Source organism: Podarcis liolepis (genome assembly GCF_965112155.1).
Source record: "Podarcis liolepis genome assembly, chromosome: 14".
Taxonomy (NCBI): domain Eukaryota; kingdom Metazoa; phylum Chordata; class Lepidosauria; order Squamata; family Lacertidae; genus Podarcis; species Podarcis liolepis.
In genome coordinates, this window is record NC_139569.1 from 7,471,002 (window position 1) to 7,495,533 (window position 24,532).

Genomic DNA, 24,532 nt, shown 5'->3' on the forward strand with positions numbered 1-24,532 from the left:
AAGGGGAAGCAGAGGCTCAAGGGAGATATTCTGAGGAGAGCCGATTATCCCATGATGCACCAGTGCTGGCCCTGGTTGTGTCAAGGGGAAGCAGAGGCTCAAGGGAGATATTCTGAGGAGAGCCGATTATCCCATGATGCACCAGTGCTGGCCCTGGTTGTGTCAAGGGGAAGCAGAGGCTCAAGGGAGATATTCTGAGGAGAGCCGATTATCCCATGATGCACCAGTGCTGGCCCTGGTTGTGTCAAGGGGAAGCAGAGGCTCAAGGGAGATATTCTGAGGAGAGCCGATTATCCCATGATGCACCAGTGCTGGCCCTGGTTGTGTCAAGGGGAAGCAGAGGCTCAAGGGAGATATTCTGAGGAGAGCCGATTATCCCATGATGCACCAGTGCTGGCCCTGGTTGTGTCAAGGGGAAGCAGAGGCTCAAGGGAGATATTCTGAGGAGAGCTGATTATCCCATGATGCACCAGTGCTGGCCCTGGTTGTGCCAATCAGTGGTTCCCTTGATGAACCCTGCAGTGTAATCTTTCTCCTTCAAAAATCGCCACAGCAAATTTTAGAGTGAGACTCTTAAATTAAAACCTCACGCTTCTGTTGTCATAGAAAATGTCACCATTGTCCGAGGCGTTTCATTAGCCACTCGCCCGCCGATCCTTGTAAGCGCCTGTTTCATTTCTGCAAATCAGCGGGCAGGCTTGTCATTTTGAGCCCGCCTCATAGGGTCAGCATAGCCAATCCGCGCTGAGGTAGGCGGTGAAGAAAGGAGGGGGAGACTGTTGAGTTGGCCACGCCCCCTACAGTAAACCAACACAAGCGTCTATGAATAAACCCCACCCTACGCTCGCGTACGTCATTGCGAACGACGGCGTGGAAATGGCGCTTCATGGCGCGTGCACTAAGGAGCATGCGCAGAGAACATTAAAGGCCCTTAAGGAGTCCTTAATATAGAGGTAGAAAAACAAGAGTTTCACACGCACAGCTTTCACTTCTGGCTTCCATTCCAACGCCGTAATATAAAGGACAGTGTTACATAACGGATAATGAGAGCGCCACTCCACCCTTCCACGTTACAATCTCTATAGTGCCTTTTATAGCTACGCACTTTGTTCAGCGCATGCGCCATTAACTGCCGGAAGTGTATATTTTATATACGCCTATGACTTTTTTTCAAAAAATTTTTTTTTACTGCGCCTGTATAATATTAGTTTGACCTCTCTTTTTTTTTATCCTTGTGAGAGAATAGAAAACAGCCAACGGCCTGTTCCGATGTTCACCGGAAGCAGCCGCTCTACCATTCCCCATCTCTATGGCGATGAAAAAAAACAGGGAGCGGTAGAGGAGGAGTTGGAAAGAGCGTCGGCATGCGGCGCGTGCGCAGAAGCGGAGTCGCCGTGGCGAGGACGCTCTTTAGCTGCAAAACGAGAAGCCGCTCGGCTCTTGGAGAGCGGGGGCGGGGCGGGGCTACCGCGCGCCTGCGCAGTGCGCGCCACTCCAAAGCGTGCGCCTGCGCAGTGGCCGACTCTTGCGCCGTGAGGAGGAGGAGGAGGAGGAGGATGCCCCTGAAGTTATTTATAATGTCGGGCCGGCCGCTGGTGACGTAGCGAGGAGTTCGGGCAGCGGCGGCGGAGGAAGCGGCGGCAGCGGCGACGCCTCTTCCCTTCCTGGTCTCCCTCCGTCCGCCCGTCCTTCCTCCTCGGCCCCCGGGCCTCCGCTGCCATGGAGGGAGCCGGGCCACCTCTGCCGCTGACGGAGCCGGACTCGGGCGGCGCGTGCTGAGGGGCCGGACTCGGGCGCGGTGAGCCGGGGCAGTTGGTTCCGGGGCGGACGCCCCCTCCCAGCGCTTTCCGTAAAAGGCGAGACCGGGGGAGGAGGGGAAACAGCCTCTCTCTCCCCCCTCGTGCCTCTCTGAGGGTGAGGGGGAGAGACCAAGAGGTTCGGGGGCGCCCGCCCTTGTCAAGTGGGATAGGTGCTCCTGGAGGGGGCCGGAATGCGGCCCTGAGGCTGCAGAAGGGCTTCCCAGCTCTCTATAAGTTCGGCGGCGGAGATGCAGCGCCAATAGGTTCCGGGGCGGAGAAAAGGTGCCACTGGGTTCTGGCCCTGCCCTGTTAAGTGGGTAACTACCTCTGCCTTTTCTCTCGCCTTCCTCCGAGGCAGTGATAAGCCGAGAGGTCAGTAGCTTTGGGGGCGAGCCGCGGTCAGAGGCTTTTCCTTTCCTTCCTCTCTTGCTCTTTCTGCCTGTTTTGGTTGGGATAGTGTGCTGAGCATCAAGGCAAACATTTGGGGGCGGAGAGGCTTTCTTCCCCTCCCCCCTCCCCATGCCCTGTTACCTGGGAGGACACCATGGCTCCCTCTTCCCTTTTCTTGAGGGGGTGAGGCAGGTTGCTCCCCTCCTGACCTCCTGCTGCCCATAGAGGGGGCCTTGTGCCTCTTGGCGCTTTCTAAGAGGGGTCACAGAGATCAATAGGCTTGCAGTGGGGCCGAGACTTTTATTTTTAGCCCCTGCTTATATAATGGGCCTCCTGGCTTACCCCCCTCCCCGTTTTCTTTCAGTTTGTGTGATTGGCTTTGAGAAGTGGGTTTGGGGATTGAGGAAACAGGCTAGGCCTAGTTATAGAGGGGTCCTCATGTCTCCTCCTGAGTGGGAAGCCAAGAGCAATACTCAATGCAGGAAAGAAGGTCTTTCTTTTCAAACTCTGACTAATTAGGTATTGGTACATCCCCCCACCCCCTTCTCTTCCTGCTGGAGAGGATAATGGATCCAGGTGCATAAAAATGGGCTCTCCTTCCTGTCTCTTTCCCCTTCTTCTGAGAGGGTAACAAAGAGAGAAAGAAGTATAGAGACAGGCAGCATTTCCTCTGCCACCTTCCAACCTTTAGCTGTATGAGAATTTTCTGGACCTTCTGCCCTTTTGCTTGGGAGACAGACAGCAATAGGTATGGGGGGGCAAAGAAGGCAGTTATCCCCTCAGTGCCATACCTCTGTTTTTGGGGAGTGCTGCACCCCACCCAGTAGGTAGGGGGGCAACGAGCAGCAGAAAAGCTGTAGAGGAAGGTTCTGGAAGGGGGGAGTGCCTTATTAGCCTCTCCTTTATGATTTGTGGGCCTGGTTCCTTTTCTCCTGGAAGGAGTAGGTGATGAACAAGGAGCAGAGGTGGAAGGGGGATGCACTCACCATTCCCACCTGTTAACACAGGTCACCTGCTGGCCTCTCCTGTATTTCTAGTTGATGAGTGAGTTAGGGAGGAGGCAATATTTATAGAGGGAACAAATAATGCAGCTGAGTGAACTTCTGGTCTGTTGCTTGACCCTGTGCTTCTCCCTGCCTTTAATTGCAGCCACTTTTCCAGGTCAGGCTTGGCCTGGAGTGTTTCCAAGGATACAGCTTGGGGGGGGGGGAGGTTGACTCAGGTGGTTTGCATGCCTGGGAAAGGGGCTTCCCAGCTCTTGGTGCGGTGGGCTCAGATAATGTATCTTGCTTGTTTCTTTTATCTGCACTTTTCCTCCTTGCTCTTTGCTTACACCATTTTCTCCTCCCACAGATGGAGTGTGCTTAATTGTCCCGGCACTCACCTGCGAAACAAGATTGGTACCACTGGACGAGGAGACCTTGCATTCATCTGTCCGTTCCGTATCAGTACTGGAATGAAACTGAATCTGTAACATTCTTCTCATTCTCGCAAGGATTTGTTTCCCCTTGCCCCTCCTGCAGGGACTTGGGGCGGGGCGTCTCGGAAGGGTGGAGTGCCTTACCCATCAGGAAGGGCACCTGGTTTGGTTTGCTCTCCACTTGTGGAAGCTCAGCTGTAGGATTTCTTGGTTTTTCCTCTGGGAGTTTATTCCACTAGGATAGACAATGCCTTGAACGGGGACAGCGCTTTCCCACTCACCAGCCCTACAAACCATTCACCGGGGAGTTCAGCAGAGGTGGCGAAGGCGACTGGGGAACTCACCATGGCTGGGAGTGGCTACACAGACCTGCGAGAGAAGCTCAAATCCATGATGCCTTACCGGGACAATTACAAGGGGGGCGGCACTCGAGACCCTGCCGAATCTCCCTATGGAGGCGCAGGTGGAGCTGCAGAGCGCAAGCGGAAGTACCACGAGGATTCCGAGTCGGAGCCCAGCGACTGCGAGGAGCACCAGCGGGAGGAGGAGGAAGAGGCCCAGAAAGTCAAAAGCGGCATCCGGCAGCTCCGCCTCTTCACCCCTGAGGAATGTGCCAAGATCGAAGCTCGCATTGACGACGTGGTCTCCAGGGCTGAGAAGGGCCTTTATAAAGAGCACACGGTGGATAGGGCCCCTCTCCGGAACAAGTACTTCTTTGGGGAGGGTTATACGTACGGGTCTCAGCTGCAGAGGCGAGGTCCTGGTCAGGAACGGCTGTACCCACGTGGGGAAGTGGATTCCATTCCCGAGTGGGTCCATGACCTCGTCATCCGCAAGCTGGTGGAGCAACGGGTCATCCCCGAGGGCTTTGTGAACAGTGCGGTGATCAACGACTACCAGCCTGGGGGCTGCATAGTCTCCCACGTGGACCCCATCCACATCTTTGAGAGGCCTATTGTCTCGGTGTCGTTCTTCAGTGACTCGGCACTCTGCTTTGGCTGCAAGTTCCAGTTCAAGCCCATTAGGGTCTCTGAGCCGGTCTTCTTCCTGCCTGTGAGAAGAGGGAGTGTCACTGTGCTCAGGTAAGGAAAGTTGCAGGAGGCCTTTCCGAGTTGTTGGCCGGTTTCAGCTCTTGAATCGATAGCTGCACATCCAGACAGATTTGTGTATTGTTTGTTGATTTTGTATAGCATGTTCCAAGTGCTAAATGTCTTGTGATCCTTGCTTGTCTTTTACAGTTGCCATTATTCCTTCCTTACAATTTCTGGAACAGAACCTAAAAGAGCAGGTGATTTGTGTGTTGGGTCTGCAGGTGACCTTACAAAGCAACTTAAGTGATTCCCACTGACTAGCAGCAGCTTTCAAACCTGTCTTCTAGTCAGCCCTAAAATGGTTTGAAATCTCATCCAGGACTCCTCACTGATAAGATCTGTAATGATAGGACAAGCATCTGAGTTTATCGCGCATTATTAATCTTCTCTGCTATATGCAGATGCAAGGACTTTGGGGTTCTACGAAACAGCCTCAGCTTGTGATTGGCAAAAGCAAACCATGACAGCACAGCCAGCACAAACAGAGCAGACAGTGCAGAATGCAGCCTGTAATGTGCATGGGTTCCTCAGCACACAAACTTGATGCAAGAATGCTTCCCAAGGAACTATTGAGGCAAGGTTCATAAGAGCTAGGAGGAGCTTAGCTGGAGAGCGCATCAGCCGTAATAGCTTGTGATAAATGCCACCCAGTTTCAGGGGTTCTGCCAAAACAAGCCTCCGTGGTTGGAGAAACTGCTTCTCTGCAAGCATTAACCAGGGATTGGGGGGAACCCCTGGCCCTCCAGGTTTGGCTGGACTACAAGTCCCATCAACCGTGACCAGACCATGCCATCCTGTAGTTAATGGGAGTTGGTGTCCAGCCATATTTGAAGGGCCACAGGTTCCTCACCCCTGCTAATTAATGTGAACTAAAGCAGGGCAGGTGGCTTTCCTTATGATGAAGGGTCTCCCTCTCATCCCAGAGAGAAGGAACTCCAGAGATGGGTAATGACTGTGTGCTGGAAAAGATAGAAGGCTTCGCTTCAGACTCCTGACAACAGGAGTCAACACAAAAGAAGCAGCAAGTCTGATTGGAAGGAGTGCTATTTTCACTCTGCCTTCCACTCCAGCTAGGGCACTCTCAAGCCAGAGTTGGATGGCTTGCACCTTGTCTGGGAATTTTCTTTGACTCACTGGGGGCGCCTCTGCCCCCCTCACAGCTTGAGAAAAACGTGTTAGTGGAGCAGAGTAATTGTATCTCCCATGCAAACTGGTTTGAGAGCTCTCTGGCTGCAGTTGATTCTCCGTAGTAGTATCATTCTGAAAGTAAAAACCCAATACAAGCAGTAGCAGTCCTCCTAGGAGTGAGTTAAGCCCTGCATGCAAAACCAGCAGTTGACCTTTCCTGCCGGGAATTGGGCAGGGAGCCCTTGCTGACTGTACTCCTGAATTGCCGCTGGTGGTAGTGTTTTGTCACTTCTTGTCCACTGTCCTGATACCATGCAATAAGGAAAGCTTTCATAAGGGGAAAGCTATCTCAAGCATGCCAACCCTTTAGGACTGAACTAAGTATTAGCGAACCCATTTTTCTACAGGTGTTTCCATGGGTTTCTCCAAGCCCGTTTTCTGTTGGCTGTAGAGCCAAGACTGTTACTTTGCAATATGCAGTGCTGATGTTTTCTGTAGCGTCCTCCTCTTCAATTCCTGGCTCTGCTTTTTTCTCTGAAACTGTGTTTACAGTGTAAATACTTGCAGGTAACTCTAGACAGCATTCCTTGTGGCGTTAGTGCCTGTGGAAGAGCAACTTCTCCAGGAGCAGAGTGTGAAAGGGCGCGAAATGTTGGGTCAGGATAAGCCTGTGACAAACTGTATTTATAGCCGTGTAAGCCAAAGCCAGCTCTCCGCCAGGATGAGTCAAACATCCCTAATGGTTCCGCGTTGCCATGGCAAAAGGAGGGCAACCAACATTTTTTGGTCTGAGGAGTGAACACTTCTGCCAGTCTGAAAGGCTGCTTGAGGGGGTAACGTGATCCCCTGCTTACATTTGTAAAGCGATCTCCGCATGAGCCAGGAAGGAAAATCTCTCCTTCACATAAACATGGCCTTGCACAATAGTCCAGGTGCATCAATAATAAAGCAGTGTAAGGACTAAGCATTATCTCTAAAAGTGCGCACATTAACCAACGCTCACGCAGAATTACATGTGGCAGGAACTTCCAGGAAGGGGCTGAGCAGCTGTGCACTCTGCAGCTGAAATGAAACTCTGCCTGATGCAGCTTGATAGCAAGGAAGTGCTAAACACGGGAAATAATTTTGTCAGTCTAACGAAAGGTCTGTTGCAAAATCTGGATGGCTCCCACCATGGTGTATGCAGTAAGAATTGTTGGCCCTACCCATTTTTAAGGGAGACATAATTTATGCATAATAATGGAGGCAGCCTGCAGCTTACACTGGTTGCTAAGCCTGCTGAAGCCACCCGCTTCTGCTATGGAGTTGCCATGTGTGACTAGCAAGACTAACAGGACTCTTGGCATGCACCTGCCTCCCTGGCTGTTTCAGATAGCTGAAGACAGTGGCATCCCTTCAAAAAGATGACTATCTCTTCTTACCTTGCTTATCTGTGGTAATGTTGCAGGGATGCACCCCAAAAGGGGAAATTGGTACCCTAAGACTTGTCCCAGGTGAGCAGGCAAGCGGCTTTTCAGAAGCCTTGCTTTGTATCCATGAATTCTTTGCTTTAAGGGGGCAGTGGCTTTTCCTTTTGTCCAAAGCTTTCTGCTCCTGATTCTGATAGAGAACCAGCTATCCTGTTAGTTTTGCTTTGCGGCAACTATGTCAAATGTGAACCTAATTCATTAAGAAAGGAATGGCTGAAAGAACTTCACCTGTGCTTCAGAGTTGCCAAGTTGGAGGGAAGGAGTGGAATGGAATTCCAGATTATTTGACCATATGAGCTTTTCACGGATGGATGGGTGAAGTCCCCTCTGCATCGAGCAGCATGGGTCTACTGCAGCCTACAGTGTCTGAGTCAGTTCCTCACGGACAGAAACAGCATTTCCACAAGTCTTTTCTAGTAGCAGAAATCTTCTAGAATTTCAGTAAGCCTCCGGGTTGGTCACTGTGCAGCACCTTCACTGTCCTGTTCCAGCTTGCCTGGTTTCCAAGAAAAGAAGGCAGCATTAAGCAACTAGCACACTTTAAACGCAGAAGTTACTTCAGTTTGAGGGAAGCAGCTGCTAAGCTTTTGGGCATTAACTATAGAAGGGCACCTTTCCAAGGGAGATTGGCCTGAGCAGAAAGTCAGCACTGCCAGTGCAGCGCCCAGCACTCCTAGATCTGCTTGGCACTGCCAGAATGGACTAGGCCAGTGTTCCAGTCACTTGGGCCAGCTGGGTATAAGAACCTGGTCAAGAAGGGAGGGAGTAGTTCTAAATACGGCTGCTGTCGAGAGGGCTGGCAGGGAGAACCTAGCCCAAATAGAAGCAGCATGCTTGTTATGGCAACATGAGTCTTGATATCGCTTGGTCAGTGGCGTTTGCTGGTAGCGGAGAGGTTGATGCAACAGTTTGCTTTCTGTTTACAGGCGTTATGTGGGCAGGCACTTACGCTTTGCTCACCATCCTTGTTCTTGAGTGTCTTAAGAATGCAGCTTCCCAATTCTTGCCTCCTGATTCTTCAGCACATGACTGCTGTACCGCCCTAGCTGATATTTATATGCTTTTTGCATGGGAGGAGAGAATCTGTAAGTGCCGCTTCAAATGTTACGAAGAAATGCAGGGAATGGGAAGCGCAGTCCATTGGGCTTCCTGTTCTCTACAACCTGGTTGAGAGGGGGGAGTCACTTTGAACTCTCTTGAGAGGCCTTAAAACAAGTTGATGAGATGCCCTTTCACAGAGACAGTGTCTCCTCCCAGAAGACTTACCTGCTCCTAGTGTAAATGATCAGGGTTTTGCGGCCCTATTGGGAATTTCTACTCCTGTGAAATAGTTTGCAACTAGTTAGGTATGATGCTGTACATAGTTTTTGTAACACTGAACAAGCAAAATCCCATTCTCTCCCCCCCCCCATTTTGGCAACGATTGCTTTCAGGCATGGGCTGATGGCCAACTGGGGGAGCCCACCATACCTGACAGAATTTTTTGAAATCCGTAGCTGTCTGAATTTGGTCGCTTTCGTACAGGTACTCTTTGAAACTCAGACGTCTGTGCAAATCCCTTCATGAAAGCCAATGCATATATTGTTGCCGTGCTGCTAGGAAACTTCATAGCAAAGTTATTGAAATGGTCAGTTTGTGGGGGTTGGGTTATGCAGGCAAGGTTTGAGGTGTATTAACAATACAAACTTAAACTGGTTTTAATAGTCAAGGGTTTCTCAGTGAACTCTGGGAATGGTAGTCCTGTGAGGATGTTAAGAAACTACGTAGTCTGCTAATATCCAGAATACTCCTGAAGCCACACTAGATAAACTGGGTTTAGCTTAGTGGAGAAGACAAGCCAACCTGGACCCTGAGATCGTCATCTGAGGTCCATCTCTGAGTGTGTCTCATTTTCCAAGGCAAGGCAGATGCAGGCAGGGCCTTTTTCGTGGTGGCACTCAGTTTGCAGAATGCTGTTGCCCAGGTCTCTCATGTGTATCAAGGCTACTGATACTGGGATCTTCACAAACACATGGCTTCTGTTCGTGGCTAATGATAAGGGTAGCCAGGGAATAGAAGGCATTCCTTCAGTATTTCCTGACTACAAGCAGTTCATTGTAGCCTTCTGCAAAGGATCTTGCTCACAGTCCCTCTGAATAGGAGATATAGTGCTTTGAGTGCCATTAAGGTTTTCAGAATTACCCGGTAGTCATGGGTCTGGAATCAGGGAAGTGCTGTGTATTGAAATCTGGTTGAGCCCTCATGGTCTTTGGAGCTATGCTGTAATGCAGATCCTGTCAAGGAACTCAAATGGAACAAAAATGTCCCGTCCCCCCCACTTTCCCTAGATCTTGGGCACAGTTGTCAGAATATAGTTATTGAGTTTGCTCACGTTGCTGCCCAAGCAAGCTAGACTTCGTCCTGTGTTCTCCTTTCCCCCACATCCACCTTCCTGCACCAGCATTCTACCTGTTCAGGTAGATGCTTACCTGAGCCACTGGTCTCTGCCCCCCCCAAAAAAGAACAAAGTTGACTCTTGGGGAGGGAAGGTGGGAAGATTCTTACATTGGGAATTTGAAGACTCCAGCAAAGCTGGCCCATGCTACTGCATTTGATCTGTGGTTATGGGTGGCAGCGAGGGTTTGGAGTAGGTGGTGGAACCATGCAAGCAATGGTCTGTGTGGCAAATATTTTTACATGGCTTTCTCAAGAGCAGGGGTGGGGAAGCTGTGGCCTTCCTGGTGTTGTTGAGCTCTGACTGTCATCATTCCCTGCTGTTGGCCACACTAGCTACAGCTGTTGGGAGTTGGTGACCCCTGCTCTAGAGGATATCAGGGCAGGATGGTGTTCCCAGGTAATATGCAATCAATCCCCGATATCTCGAGATAGGACTGGAAATGTTCTCTGTCTGAAATCCTGGAGAGCCACCACTAGTTAGCAATACTGAGCTACCTGGGCCAATGGTCTGTCTCTGTATAAGGCAGATTCCCACATGAACCTGAGAAAACGGCCTTGTCTGCTGTATTGATGGTGAGCCAGTGTGGCATAATGGTTAGAGCGCCTGCATAGGACCTGGGAGACCAGGGTTCAAATCCCCACTCCCAAAACTTGTTGGGTGAGCTTCGGCCAGTCCCTGCCTTGACCTACCTCACAGGGTTGCTGTTTGGATAAGATGTAGAGGGAGAGAGTATTGCCACCCTGAGCTCCTTAGGAAAAAAGGTGGAATATAAGTGAAATAAACTTAAACGTTGGGCAGAGATGTTATGAAGGGCTATAAGTTTTGGCTGAAGTTGTAGACGGAGCTGTTTGATCACCAGTATGGCTGAACTGGGGCTGAAGAGAAGCAGGAACAGATACAGCCTTTTAAAACTTAAGTTGGCTTGGTTTGAAATCCCTCTTGGATCTTTCTCTTCCACAGTGGTTACGCAGCTGATGAAATTACACACTGCATTCGACCGCAGGATATCAAGGAGAGGAGAGCAGTCATCATCCTTAGGAAGTAAGTGGTGAAGCATCTTTGAAGAGAATGTAATTTGTATATGTTTCTAAAGGGGAAAACATCCTTTCACATTCTTGCTGCTGCCAATACTAAAACTGGTAGCCGCTAACGCAGATGATTCTGTCCTGGAGAAGCAAAATCACTCTCGAACTTTGTGAGACATAGCTGTTTCCTTGCTCCCATTTATGAGGCCTGTGGTTTGTTTGTTTTTGAAATGAGAAGCTGGGCCTCCGTAAGAAGATGCAGGGAGGAACCTGGGGCACCTCTTGATGACCCAGTAAATCCTGGGAAACCGTAACGCTGCTGGGAGGCCGAGGAAGTGTTTTCTTAGCATTCTCAAAACATCCTGCCCCTTCCTAGCACTTAACTAGTAAAACACATTGTGGTCTGTTTTGAAAGCACGCAGCCAGGAAAAGTGGAAAGAATGGACTAGACCCACTAAATCTTCCTTAAAGTAACAGCACTTCCTGCCCTTTCCATTGGCTCGCACACATACACCGGTAGGAAGCAGAGACTTGGCTTTGCAAATACAACTCAGAACAGCAGACTTAAGAGGCCTTAGCAGTTGTGTGGTCGATGTGGTTTTGGTGTGAGAGAGTTTGAACCCCCCTGACATGTGGTGGGCTCACACAGTTGGCTTAAAGCTGAAGGTAATCGCTGCACAATACAAATTGCGAGCTTCTCACGGTACATTCTACGCTACAGAGCAGGATCCCCAAATTTAGATCTCCAGGTGTTTTTGGACTACGGTTCCCATCATCCCTGACCCACTAGTCCTGCTAGCTAGGGATGTTGGGAGTTGTAGTCTAAAAGCAGCTGGAGACCCAATTTGGGAAACACTGTTATAGAGTGTTGAACTCCAGTTCCATTAGCTCCAGCCAGCTTGGCCTGCAGTCAGGGATTGATGGGAGTGGTGATCCAGTAACATCTGGAGGGCCCAGTTACAGTGTGTGCTGCTTTCCTTATAGAATCATAGAATTGTAGAGTTGGAAAGGAACCCCAAGGGTCATCTAGGCAAACACCCTGCAATGCAGGAATCTCACCTTGATCATACATGACAGATGGCCATCCAGCACCTGTTTTAAAAAGGAAGGAGAGTCCACCACCTCTTGTAGGAGTCTGTTCCGCTGTCAGAAAGATCTTCTTGATGTTTAGTCGGAATCTCCTTTATTGTATCTTGAAGCCATTGGTTTGGATCCTAGCCTCCGTAGCAGGAGAAGACAAGCTAGCTCTATCTCCCATGTGACAGCCCTTTAGATAACTGAAGATGGCTATCTTACTCCTCAATGGGACGTGGGTGGCGCTGTGGTCTAAACCACTGAGCCTCTTGGGCTTGCTGATCAGAAGGTCGGTGGTTCGAATCCCTGCGATGGGGGTGAGCTCCCGTTTGCTCGGTCTCAGCTCCTGCCAACCTAGCAGTTCGAAAGCATGCCCCAAAGTGCAAGTAGATAAATAGGTACTGCTCTGGTGGGAAGGTAAACAGCGTTTCCATGCGCTGCTCTGGTTTCAGTGTTCCATTGCGCCAGAAGCGGCTTAGTCATGCTGGCCACATGACCCGGAAAAACAAATGCCGGCTCCCTTGGCCTGTAAAGCGAGATGAGCGCCGCAACCCCAAAGTTATCTGCGACTGGACTTAACTCTCAGGGGTCCATTACCTTTTACCATTTTATTTTACTCCTGTCAGTTTCCAACAACCATTCCTCATAAAGGCTTGGTTTCCAGACCTTTTCTTATCTTGGTCGCCCTCTCACAGGAGTAGATTAACCCCAAGGCTGCCTTAACCCCAAGGTTTGCATCTCCACTCGAGAGAGTTGGAATTGTATCCATGATTTGTGGAATCCTTGGCAGGGAAATGGGAGAGTGTCAGGTTGCTAGTCTGCTAGTGGCCCTGGTTGTGAGCAGTGTCTCCAGTAACGTGCATCGGACAGGGAGCTCAGGGGCTCCAACCCTTGCAATACATGGCGGCTAGGGTCAAACAATCCTCCAGCAGTGTTCATAAGACTCTGGGGAAGGTTCTTTTTCATGTCTCGCACTTACACCTCTGATAACTCAGTACTTGCTTGAGAACAGAAGTGCGTAATGAGGAAACTATCTAGCTCCGATGCACTTTGAGTGGAATTTTCCTGAACAGTCTGGTAACTGGCGTGGTCATAAAAACTTCAAGGCAGTGGAAGCATAGCAATATTTATGGATCCTTCCTGCATGCTCTGGGCTGCTGCGGAGGGTGGCTGCAGAACAGCCTGGCGATCTCCAAGGCGGAGTTGGTGGAGCAACCAAGAAAGAAATTGGCTTTCAGCTTAAGAGCAGATGGAAAAACACGAGGCTGCAGCTCAGCTCCCAGCTAGTTTCAGGAGGAGGTTGCAAGATTATTTTACCCCTGTCCTGTTAGTTTGGGACAACCTCCTGAGCTACTTAGAACTTTAAGGAATGTGTTTGCCTGATGAGAAATGTTACCTGGCAACGTGTTGAGGGGCAGGAGGTAAGCAGAGCTCCACCTCTGGTTTCTCAGCCTCCGTTAAATGCTGCCTGTAGACATTCAGATAACAGGGTTTGGTCCAGCTGAAGTAGATCAACTGTGACTGATCAAGAACTGGGCAAGTGTGTCAGAAGTGTTGGTTTTATTTGGGCAGTTAAAAAGATAATATTCATCAGACTTGTTACTTATGCAAATTACTTAACAGTTTGGACAAGTAACTTCTAAGACATCTTTAGTTTTGGGAGTGTTTGGTAAGGTTGCTATAAACATCAACAAGTCTCTGGATGGTCCATCCCTTTTGGCTTTTCTCATGGAATTGCAATATCTCCGTTTAAAAATAATAATCATGAAATGCAAGCCAGAAGGAAGCAGAGCAGCAGCGAAATACTAAAACGCAAAACGTCTGTTTTGAAAAAGTAGTTATGCTATGTTGACAGCAGGCAAGCATCCTCTGGCACTGAGACTTCTTGGAATATTTGACAGGCCTCTTGACTGGTGTGCCAATCCTACAAGCTTGGATGCTTTTTTCTTCTTATGGAAAGATTGCTTCACAAATGCTGGTTTCTGCTCCAGTGCCAAACGCTCTGCTTGGAATCATGCAGCGAGAGAGGCCAGCGGTCAGGGGTGCTGGGAACTGTAGTTCAGCAACATTTGGAGGGCCACAGGTTCCCCATCCCTGCCCTGCAACCTGCTACGCATAAAGGACATGGCTTCCTTTCTGCGATCCTTGGGCGACCTGTCCCCTTCCAATTCCACTAGCCCATGTATCCTTTTGGCACCTGCCAATTCAGTTCAGCATGTGGCTTCTAGGACAAATGGGCAAAACAAGCAGGGTGGGCCATGCAGAAAGCTCTAGTCCCATTCGTAGCCCCAGGAGGAGCGTTGCCCTCTGAGTGCGTGTCTCAGGTCCCAGTCAAACTCGTGGAGGCAGAGGAGGGGTCCTGTGAGCAGGTGCAGCAGGGGAAATCCATAATTCTAGCCTAGAAAGCAGCTTCTGCAGATCAATAAACAAACGGCTTCTGTACATTCATGCCAAAGTTCGAGCTGAAAGCATACACACTGCTTTTTTCTGTCATGTGGGCTGTGGAAGTCTGCTATTCCTGGGGCATCTGGGCTTTCTTTCGGAATAAAGCTGGGAAAATCCAAGTAGAGTATTCAACTGCATATATATCAGTGAACAGGCGTCAGATTCAATTTAGGTCAGCATTTCTGTAAATGTTAACTGACTATCATGCTAGGCGGGTGCTCTGGTTGGTGCCCAGTCAAGATACATATGAAATACGGATTTCGGGGAGGGGAGAGGCACTGACTTTAGCAACAGATAGGGAGGCCTGACTTTTGCTCATCAGATCACATGTGTGGCATGTGGCCGCCTCCTCTCGCCTGCACCCCTGGGGCAAATGTTGAAAGTTGGCACAGTGTCTCTTAACACAAATAATGTCTCTTGTTCCGATGCATCCAGTAGAATTAGATGAGCACCGCTTTTGTGTCTTAACCCTTCCAGGACCAGGCTAGACGCTCCCCGGCTGGAGACGAGATCCCTGAGTAGTTCTGTGCTGGTGCCAGGGTACGCCTCCGACCGCCTGTCAGGAAGCAACAGGGACCCCATCCTGAAGCCAAAGAGGTCCCATCGCAAAGCAGACCCAGACGCTGCTCACCGGTAAGTGAATCTGCAACGGGACAGGGCAGGAGGATGGCAGCTGTTCTTCACAGAGAGAGGCAGGAGAGCTGCTGAGTTGTGTGGATCTGTGGAGTGAGGAAGGAGTGACCTCTTGCTTGGCTTCTGCTGGTTTTTGCATGTGACTGTAACCCATGGTTGGGAAAGTCCACTTCATAGCCCTGCGGGGGTCAGTCTTTGCACTCAAGTCCAAGTGCCACAATTAATGGAATTGTGCAGAAGCAGTGGCTGCTTCTGGTTTCAAAATGAGGCTTTGGTTTGGAATCTGTGAGTGGAGAGGCAGGGATTGGCACAAAAGAGGCAAACCTATTACCTCCACTCCTTCTGTGTGTGTGCTTTGCAGGTGGGGCTGACTCTACCCTGGAAGTAAGGCTTTGATGCTTCCACAGAGACACTCATCCATAATTTCCAACCAGTGTATGTGGATATAATTTGGCTTTGGAGTGGTGTTGAACTCTTCCCATGTGGTGCAGGCATGTCAACCACTGTTTGCAATACAGCGTTTTGGGGTTAGGTCAAGGGTTCAATGAAGGGGAGAGCCCAAAATGTTACTGGAGCTGCACAGCCTCCAGGTGTGCCTAAAGTATCTGTTTGGCTCTTCACATTGTTCATCCTCCCTTAGCCTTTGAGGTAGGGTAGACAGTGAGTCCCAGTGAAAAGGTCTTGGCGTACTGTGCACCTTGTCACTTGGATGGGGGAACCTGTGGCCCTTTAAATGTTCCTCGGCTCCTACTCCCATCATTCCCATCCAGTTGGGCAGTGGTCGGGGATGATGGGAGTTGGAGTCCAGCCACTGATCTCCCACCTCTGGTGTAACTGTTCCAGTGAAAAGCAGCAGTTATGAGGTAGTGCTAGATATATAATCTAATTCTCAATGGCACCTTAGACCAATGCTACAGTCGCCACAAGGGAATGTCTAGCTACTGTTTTCCCCCAATGTTGTTGTCAGTTTCGTTTCAAACAACACACTAAAACATCAAATAAAACAAGCTGGAATAAAACAAATTGAAGCTTCAAGGAAAATCTTTTAGATCCTTCTCTAAGTGACATTTTGCTTTCCCCAGTCGCCAGCCGGACATCCAGCGATCTCCATGAGGTCGCAGTTGGTCCAGCCCCAGTTGCAAAATGAGCCTAATTTCTAATACTGCCCCGAATCCTCTCATTGGTCGGTCTGTCTGTCTTTCTTTCCTCTCCTCAGACCTCGGATTCTAGAAATGGATAAAGAGGAGAACAGGCGCTCGGTCCTCTTGCCCAAGCACAGGAGGCGGAGCCATTTCAGCTCTGAGAACTATTGGCGGAAGTCTTACGAGCACACGGAGGACTTTGACGAGGAAGAGGAGGACGGCAGTCCAGCTCGGAAAGTGAAGATGAGGCGGCACTGAGGGAGTCTGTTCTTTCACCCCCCACCCCTTCCAACAGAGATATTTGAGCTGATGAGACTGGCCTTCAGGCTGTGAAATCGCATCTTCCCGCACCCCTCCTCCCTCCCACCCCCCTTGGCTATTTCTCATCTAGCTTCAAGGTTGTATTCTCCCTCGCCCCCCCCCACCCCTTTTACGCTGAAGAATGGATCTGGAACGGATCTGGCTTTTTTTTTTCTTTTTCCTTAAAGAGAGGCAGCGGTGATGACCAGGTTGTATCTGCAGCCACCTGCCCTCTTCCCCTCTGCTCCCCCACCCCCGGGCAGTCGGTCGCGCCCCTCAAAAGCGTGGAGCAGCAGCTTGTCTTTAAAGGGGCAGGGAGAAAGCTTATGTTGTTCTTTGAGGTGTTTGGGCTGGAGTGGATTTTGAAGATGCCAAAAAAAAAAAAGTGGTGCGTTGAGTTTGCTGAAGGAGTTGAGAATATTCGTTTATGCTCTTGGCGCTGCTGCTTCTTGAAAACGTTATAAACACAGCGTTTCTCCTTCCCCACCCCAATCCTCACACTACCAACCGCGTGGTGAAATGCTCTCCGTATCGCCACCCTGCTCCGCTCCACACCAAAGGGCTCCTGATTTCTGAAGCCGACGGCCATGTGAATTTATTTTCCTCGCAATCATTTCAAAAGCCGCCTCCCTCCGGCAACTGGAAATCTAAAGCTTTGCGAACACCTCTTCTTCTTCTTCATAATTTTGTTTTTTTGGTGACACCAGATGACAAAGCGTTTAGGACGTGTTGCACTTTAGTGTCAGGGTTTATCGCCCCCTCCCCTTGAAATGCCATATAATTCCCCCCCCCCTCCTTCCCCAAAACCCTTACTTGCTTGGGCTAGCAAGCACCTGTGTTTTCTGCGCTGCTAATGGAAAAAAAGGATACAGTCGTGTTTTCTCTTTCTGTGAAGGATGCACAGTGGTTCCACATTGGGGCTGCTGCTTGAGGGCTCATTGAGGGGCGGGAGGGGGGCAACTCTTGGAGGGGGAGGAGCTGCTTGGCTGGAAACCTCAGATTCTGCCGAATCCCTCACACTAACAGCATAGGGCCCATACCTAGCATTTTCTGTATAAACATAGTTATTTTGAAGACATTTACCCGCTTTGTTTCAATTGAGGCTTTCCTTCTCCCCACCCTCCTGGAAAACCAACCTTTCCGTCTCTCTTGACACTTGAAAACGATGCTTCTGTGGCGGTTGTCCATTCTTAAAGGTAGATGGCCCCGGGCAAACACTCACCGTCAGGAATCCAGACTGGGCGGGAGCTGCGTCTGTGTGGGGCAGCCCTCCTCCCTTGGTTCTCAACATGGGCAGACTCCCAGTGACGTGGGTCTTGGGATCAGTGAAGCAGGAACGTTTAGGCTGCCCCATGCAGAAGGCGGGAATAGTAGGTGAATTGGCATCCTTTTCTGCTTCTTCAGTGACTTCAGGCGATGGGCTCCCCTGGCTCCTGGTCTTGCACCAAAAGCATCTTGCTAAAGGCATGTCAAGACCTCATGTTTGGAGTTGCCAGCTGGCCTCTTAACTTGCTTCATGCTTCTTTCCTGCTTGAGCCAAGCCCAGAAAAGCACATCGTGTTGCCCCCAAAGAGTTCAGCTTTTAAATGTTAGGTCTTCTCCCCAATGGCTGTAACCTCTCTCTCTCTCTCTCTCTCTCTCTCTCTCTCTCTCTCTCTCTCTCTCTCCTTCCTGCTTTGTCCCAGCCTGGAAGAGTTTTCAGTGTTCAGGAAGCAGGTCAGAACCTGGGTTCAAATCGCCTAAAAATCACCCTTATTTTTTTAAACCACACACGAGAAGCCCAGCTTTCTGAACCAAAAATCTGTGGTTCAAAACGTCCGCTCTTAAGTATCTTGAACTTCATTTGTTCTTCTCAGTTCTCATACCTGAGGAATTCTCTTTCTCTCCCCGCCCCCAGCCAACCAGGTTGCACGTGCCTTTTTGCTATGATCTATATACCTCATAACCATCAAATTACCTTATGCTTTTGACAGACGAGGAGCTTTTGACCCCAAATCCCCAGATTGCCTCTTGTGCTTTATTCAACAGGGGCTGATGCTCACCTCCTCTAGAGCTTGTTCCGCTGGGATGGGCCAACCCACCATATTGCTACAACACGTAATATAATTATTATTATTTTTAATAATTTGTCTTCCCTCCTGACTTGCCACCAGAGTGGAACCTTTTTGCTTTCAAAAGAGTTATGGCTTCATCATAACACCACTTCAGTTTTCCTTCAAAGTTCCTTAGGTCGTGTGGGCTGCTCCCGCTTGCTAGTTTGGTGGGGCAAATATGTTGAGCTTGGCTGTTCCTTGCTCCTTTGCTACAGGTGAGGAGGAATCAGGGTGCAGGTGGGACGCCAGATTGCTAAAAGTTCCCAAAATACCCTGGTCTGCAATGCTAGACTGTTTCTGCGAATGGCAGTGCAAGAAACATCAATGCTTTTTTTTGCCCCTGTGAAGGGAGCACATCAACCAAGAAAATGGATGTCGGTGCTTTGACTAATCTTAAGGACTGAAGGGCTTTAGTAGATTTGCAGCCTTCGAACTCGGCATCCCTGTCAGTTTAGTGTATTTCCCACCAGAATTTGGGTTTTATTTTACTGCAGAGTTTTTTGTCGACATCCCACACGACTAGGTTCGTTTGACCCACTCCTCTTAAGTGTTAGAAAAGAGGTTTCAATTTTTGCTTGTGTGATTTGCCATAACCGAGATGATGTTGACTCGTGGGTGAGCATTCCAGATCTGATTTTTCTCCCGTAAAGAAGGCCTTTGCTTCTCTGCGCCCCTGCTGCATCGGCACTGAACCGACCATACGGTGAGCAAGGAGGCAAATGGGTGAATCTTCTTTTCTCTTCTTCCCCACATCCCACCTTTGGTGCCAAGCACCTGGTAACCTTGGCGGAAAGACATAGAGGGAAAAATGACGCCGCAATAGTTCTGTTGGCACTTTCTGGTTCTTGGCACCTGCTTTAAAAGTTTTGGATTTCCCTGTCCAGAAAAACCACTGAGGTCAGGGCACTTGCCAGCTGCCTCCTGAAAAGTTAGATTTTCCTGGAATGTGGCGAAGGAGGGTAAAAGCCAGGGGCTGGCAGGTACTTTCTCCCACTTCCCTGCAGTTTGCTTTTCTCAGGCACCATCTGCTGTGGCGATTGACCCAGTTCTAAGGCACAGTCTGATGGGATTAAACGAAAAAAGCTACCCCGTTTCTGAGATTGAAAAGTGTTGACGGATGCCTTTGTTCCTTTTTTTCTAATGCTGTTAGTGTGAGGTTTGATGGCAGCCAATCACTGGTAACAGGATCCAGCCACAGCCCCTCACCCAGGGTCAGGCTGCTTTTGAAATTTTGAGGTTTGTGTGGTTTGGGATCTGTTTCCAGTGATTAGCTGGGGGTTTTTTGTTTTGTTTTGTTATTTTAAAAAAGCACCGAGTACGGATGTGCTGGAGCCTGAAGGCAAAACTTGCTCCAGAGCGTTCCTGGGTTTCTCGCCTCCTTGCACCTCCACCCCCCTCTCTTCCCAAGCACACACTTAAAAAAGAAAAAGGAAAAAAAATTAAAAAGTTCTGGCTGACTTTTTTGTGTTTTTTTTAAATGGAAAAAAAATCTAATTTTTTGTTACAAATAAAATAAGTGGCAATATTTTTTTCTGTAATTTTTCATAGGAAAAAAGTGTGATTTGTAAAACCAATTGTACAGTTCTGAAGTTTGAAATACACAAAATCGCCGTACTGCGTGGCACGCTGTCAATGGGGGAGGGAGGGGAAGGGAGAGATTATTTTCCGTACAGTACAGTGTATTTGGGGAGAAATCTTTTAATTCGGGTTGATTTAGGAAGAGCTATAGTTCCCTGTCAGGGTTTGAAATTTCTTTTTTTTTCTTGTATAGAATGCTGCATTTAACTAAATAAAAGCCGAAAGCATCACTTGACTGAGTTAAGGTGTTTCCATATATATTTGCTTTTTAAAAACCGTAGCGGTGCTTGCATAATGCTGCCGCTGTTGCAAGTCTCAAGAAGTTCTTCATATATTTTCAGTAATCCTTAACAGAAGCCCAGAAGGTAAGAACAGTTTTATCCCCTCATTGCTGACGTGGGGGGCGGGGTGGGTTTGAAATGTTTGGTTCGATGCCGTGAGAGTAACGGTGTGCTTAACGGTGAAATTAGATGCAACATTGGCTACTTAATGAGCATTCATTCTGATTTGCTTGCAGGATGATGTAGTAGAGCAGGCTTCCTCAGCCCTCCAGATGTTTTGAGACTACAATTCAGTTGGTCCCTTACCTTTCCCGCCCCAACCTGGCCACAGTGATCCATGCGACGGTCATCTCCAGGCTTGACTACTGTAATTCGCTCTACGCTGGGCTGCCCTTGAAGCTGTCCCAGAAACTCCAGTGGGTGCAGAATGCTGCAGCGAGGCTCCTTACGGGGTCTCTGCCATGGGAGCATATTCACCCAGTGCTTTTCAAGCTGCACTGGCTCCCGGTGGAGTACAGGGTCAGATTTAAGGGGCTGGTTTTGACCTTTAAAGCCCTTCACGGCCTAGGACCCTCGTACCTACGAGACCGCCTCTCCTGGTATGCCCCACAGAGAGCCTCAAGGTCCATAAATAACAACACCCTAGTGGTCCCAGGCCCTAAGGAAGTTAGATTGGCTTCAACCAGAGCCAGGGCCTTTTCAACTCTGGCTCCGGCCTGGTGGAACGCTCTGCCTTATGAGACCAGGGCCCTGCGGGATCTGATTTCTTTCCGCAGGGCCTGTAAGACAGAGTTGTTCCACCTGGCCTTTGGCTTGGAGCCAATTTGATTCCCTCCCCCTCTTTCTTTTTTCTTTTCCTTCTCCTCCTGCGATGAGGCTACATTTTAATATTTTAATGTTCCATTATTTTAATGTTGTATTTTATTTTTGTTTTTAAGTTGTAATCATTCATCTTATTTTTATTATTGCTTGTAAGCCGCTCTGAGCCCGGCCTTGGCTGGGGAGGGCGGGGTATAAATAAAAAATTATTATTACAATTCCCATCATCCCTGACCACTCGTCCTGCTAGCTAGGGATCATGGGAGTTGTAGGCCAAAAACATCTGGAGGGCCGAGGTTGAGGAAGCCTGGGTTAGCGCATGGCCCATCTCCCACTTTCCTTGCTGCAAGAAATCCAGTCTTTCCAGGAAATGGCCATGCTGCACAAAAGCACCCCACCAGCTGCAGCCAGGATTGGCCCATATGTGATTTAATCCCACCTCAAAATTGCAAAGAGACTTGGAAGTGCCCCAAGTCAACCTGGATGGGCAATCAGAGCAGCGGGGCCACTTTCTGAGGGGCTTCTGGTGCCTTTGGTGGGTTGTGGCAGGTGGAGCTAAGACATCACAGCCTTAGGATGTTATGGTTTGAGGCAGGTCTGGGTTACAGCTGAGCTTTTTTGTCTTCACAAATGAGAGCGGCCATTTCTCTTTTATCCGCAAACCAACAGGCATGCAGCTTTCATGGCCTGCTTACCATATTTTTCACTCCATAAGACGCACCTGACCATAAGACACACCTAGTTTTTAGAGGAGGAAAACAAGAAAAAAAATTCTGAAAGAAACCATGGGTGTATGATTTTTGTGGTTAATGCTGTGGCCACAGACATGTGATTTGACGGTGGATTTAGGGTAGCCCAATGCAAAAATCCTGAGAATCCATGTGGATCCGTGCTTTGTAACCACGTTTGTGCGCCATTGTGGCCCCATGAAAGTGGATATGTGATTTTTTTGGTGCAGGCTGTAGCCATGGACGTGCTATATGATCTGATGGTGAATTTGGAGTGACCCACTGCAAAAATCCTGAGGATCCATGGGCTTTTACCTCCTCCCCCCCTTCCAGGCAGCCTCCTTTATCGTTAGCCTCCCTTATTCTCCCTCCCGATCGCTTGCCGATCAGCTGCTCAGCAGCTTCGTTTCAATACCCCCTTCCCTCTTTCTAAAAAAAAAAAAAGCACAATCTGCTTTTTGTCCCTGGGCAATTCGGCTCCAGGCACCATGCATTCGCTCCATAAGACGTACAGACATTTCCCCTTACTTTTTAGGAGGAAAATGGTGTGTCTTATGGAACGAAAAATACGGTGTGTTCTCTGTGGTCTGAGGCAGCAGTGCTTCTGAATGCCTGGTTCTGGCAACCACAGGAGAGCAGAGTGCTCTTGCGCTCAGGGTTTCTCACTAGTTGGCCACTGCGAGAACAGGGTGCTGGACTAGGTGGGCTATTGGCGTGATTGGAACAGGCTGCCCTTATGTCATTATGCCCACGCACCTCCTGACGAGTTCATGTCCCAGGTGGGATGTGAGCCAGATTCTTACTAGCTCGCAGCTGTGACCACTGTGCAACACTGCTTTGGTACACAGTACTGGCCTTGCTTTTGTGCCAGAGGCTTATTTCCAGACCATGGCCAACGCAGGGAATGGGCTCTCCTTTTCTATGGCATGTTCTATCGTTGAGTACCGAAACGATCAAGGGGCTGGAGCAATTCTCTTAGGAGGAAAGGTTACAATATTTGGGGGATTCCCAGTTTAGCAGGGAGCGAAGTAAATATTTATTATGCCACACATCTGACTGGGTTGCCCCAGCCATTCTTGGTGGCTTCCAACAAATTAAACACTATTAAGCACAGTAAAACCTCAAACATTAAAAACTTCCATATACAGGGCTGCCTTCAAATGTCCTATGAAAATCAGGTGGCTGTTCATTTCTTTGACATCTGGTGGGAGGGTGTTCCACAGGGCAGGTGTCACTACCGAGAAAGCCCTGTGCCTTCAATGAAGATTCAGGACAGCTATACAGGAGAGTACTTTGCCCAGTGCATAGCTAAACCACAGAAATGCAGCAACTACCAATAACCTGAGCAGTTATAGAGGGATTCCTGGAGGATACGGCTGCCAGGGGCCACCACTGGGTCTCTCATCCCATCCAGCCGAGCTGCTCCGATGTTTTTAATTGCCTGTTAGCAGCCTGGGGCTAGCAGAATTCATCAGCGCTACTCATTTGTGTCTCAATAGGGACAGCGGTTTCTTTTCCTGTTACAGATGTTAATTAGCTACGCATTGCCAAGTTGATTTGCTTTTATTACCTTTCACTACTGTTGTTTAAGGCGGCCACTGTGTAGCGCACATTTTATCTCTAAATAAATTGTCACTAGTTATCGGTAGGTAGCCGTGTTGGTCTGCCGTGCTCGAAACAAAATAAAAAATAAAACAATTCCTTCCAGTAGCACCTTAGAGACCAACTAAGTTTGTTATTGGTATGAGCTTTTGTGTGCATGCACAGTTCCTCAGATACTATTTGTCACTATTTCTACTTCCTGCATTTCATTTCCCCCTCCCCACTGTTTACGCCTCTACACTCCTCGTGCCCCCTCTCCCGCCACCCTATGTGTGTATACATAAAAATAAATAGAAAATCTTCAGCTGCATGTAACCCGTCATGCATCTGTGGTGGCCTGGACCCTACTCCAGAAAAAGTATACCATAATAAAATTTTGTTCGTCTTTAAGGTGACCTGGGATTTTCTGCTCCAGCTAGCGGCTGTTCCCCACCCTCCACTGCCTGCATCAAAGGCTACAAATGTGCAACTGAAATAAATGCATGCTGTTATCCTGCCTCTTGCCTCCTTCCCTTTACTGTCTACTTTGTATGTTAGACCGAAAGCCCCTCCATGCCGGAATCTGTCATCTTTGCAAACCAACATAATGCAATTAAAAATAATAAAATATAATAAAAAAGCCAAATTACAATCCAAATTATTAATTTTTGGGGCTTCCCATACTCTGGACCTCTGAGGCATATCTCTAATATTTTAATTTCTGCCTTCTTGTTTTCATATTTTCCACATTCCGATCTTAACACTTTAAAGTTCCCTGTCTCTGGCTGTGCAATTCTCAGTCGTGTCAGAGATCATATATCCTTTCATCCATCAGGTACAGTTTTATTTGTCAGGGCAGGCAATTTTTGACACATGGTTCTTTTTGGAGGGCTGTGGGCTTAGAAAGTGAGAGCATGAGATCTATTGAAGTGAGTTGCCAGTAGGCTTGCCAGGGGCATCCTAGGTCCTGAGTTTTCAGGCCCCAAACTTGAGACTTAGGGGCAGGCCCTGGTGATGGGGGTTAATTGGGAGGGTGGAATGGAGGAGAGCAGACTCCCCCCCCAAGCTACAATTTGGGCTGAAGCTTGCAAACTGCACA

At 49.0% G+C, this 24,532-nt stretch overlaps 1 protein-coding gene and 1 long non-coding RNA gene across 4 annotated transcripts; one reads left to right on the top strand and one right to left on the bottom strand.

The window, feature by feature from the left end:
- The first annotated feature begins 1,385 nt into the window (after positions 1 to 1,385).
- ALKBH5 (alkB homolog 5, RNA demethylase) lies at positions 1,386 to 20,254 on the top strand. 3 transcript variants are annotated; one of them, XM_083474482.1, is made up of 5 exons: positions 1,386 to 1,798; positions 3,543 to 4,691; positions 10,695 to 10,775; positions 14,756 to 14,911; positions 16,128 to 20,254. In XM_083474482.1, the coding sequence occupies exons 2-5, from the start codon at positions 3,955 to 3,957 to the stop codon at positions 16,309 to 16,311; spliced, it is 1,158 nt and encodes a 385-aa protein (XP_083330608.1). In that variant the 5' UTR covers positions 1,386 to 1,798; positions 3,543 to 3,954; the 3' UTR covers positions 16,312 to 20,254. The 3 variants fall into 3 exon arrangements, with proteins under 3 accessions (XP_083330608.1, XP_083330610.1, XP_083330609.1); XM_083474484.1 differs by having other exon boundaries at positions 1,786 to 2,112; XM_083474483.1 differs by lacking the exon at positions 1,386 to 1,798 and adding an exon at positions 1,848 to 2,116.
- Positions 19,948 to 21,899, bottom strand: LOC310693010. The gene is made up of 2 exons (XR_014518958.1): positions 21,360 to 21,899; positions 19,948 to 20,611 (listed from the first exon to the last, which is right to left on the bottom strand). It is a non-coding gene; the product is annotated as an uncharacterized lncRNA (long non-coding RNA).
- Positions 21,900 to 24,532: the final 2,633 nt, after the last annotated feature.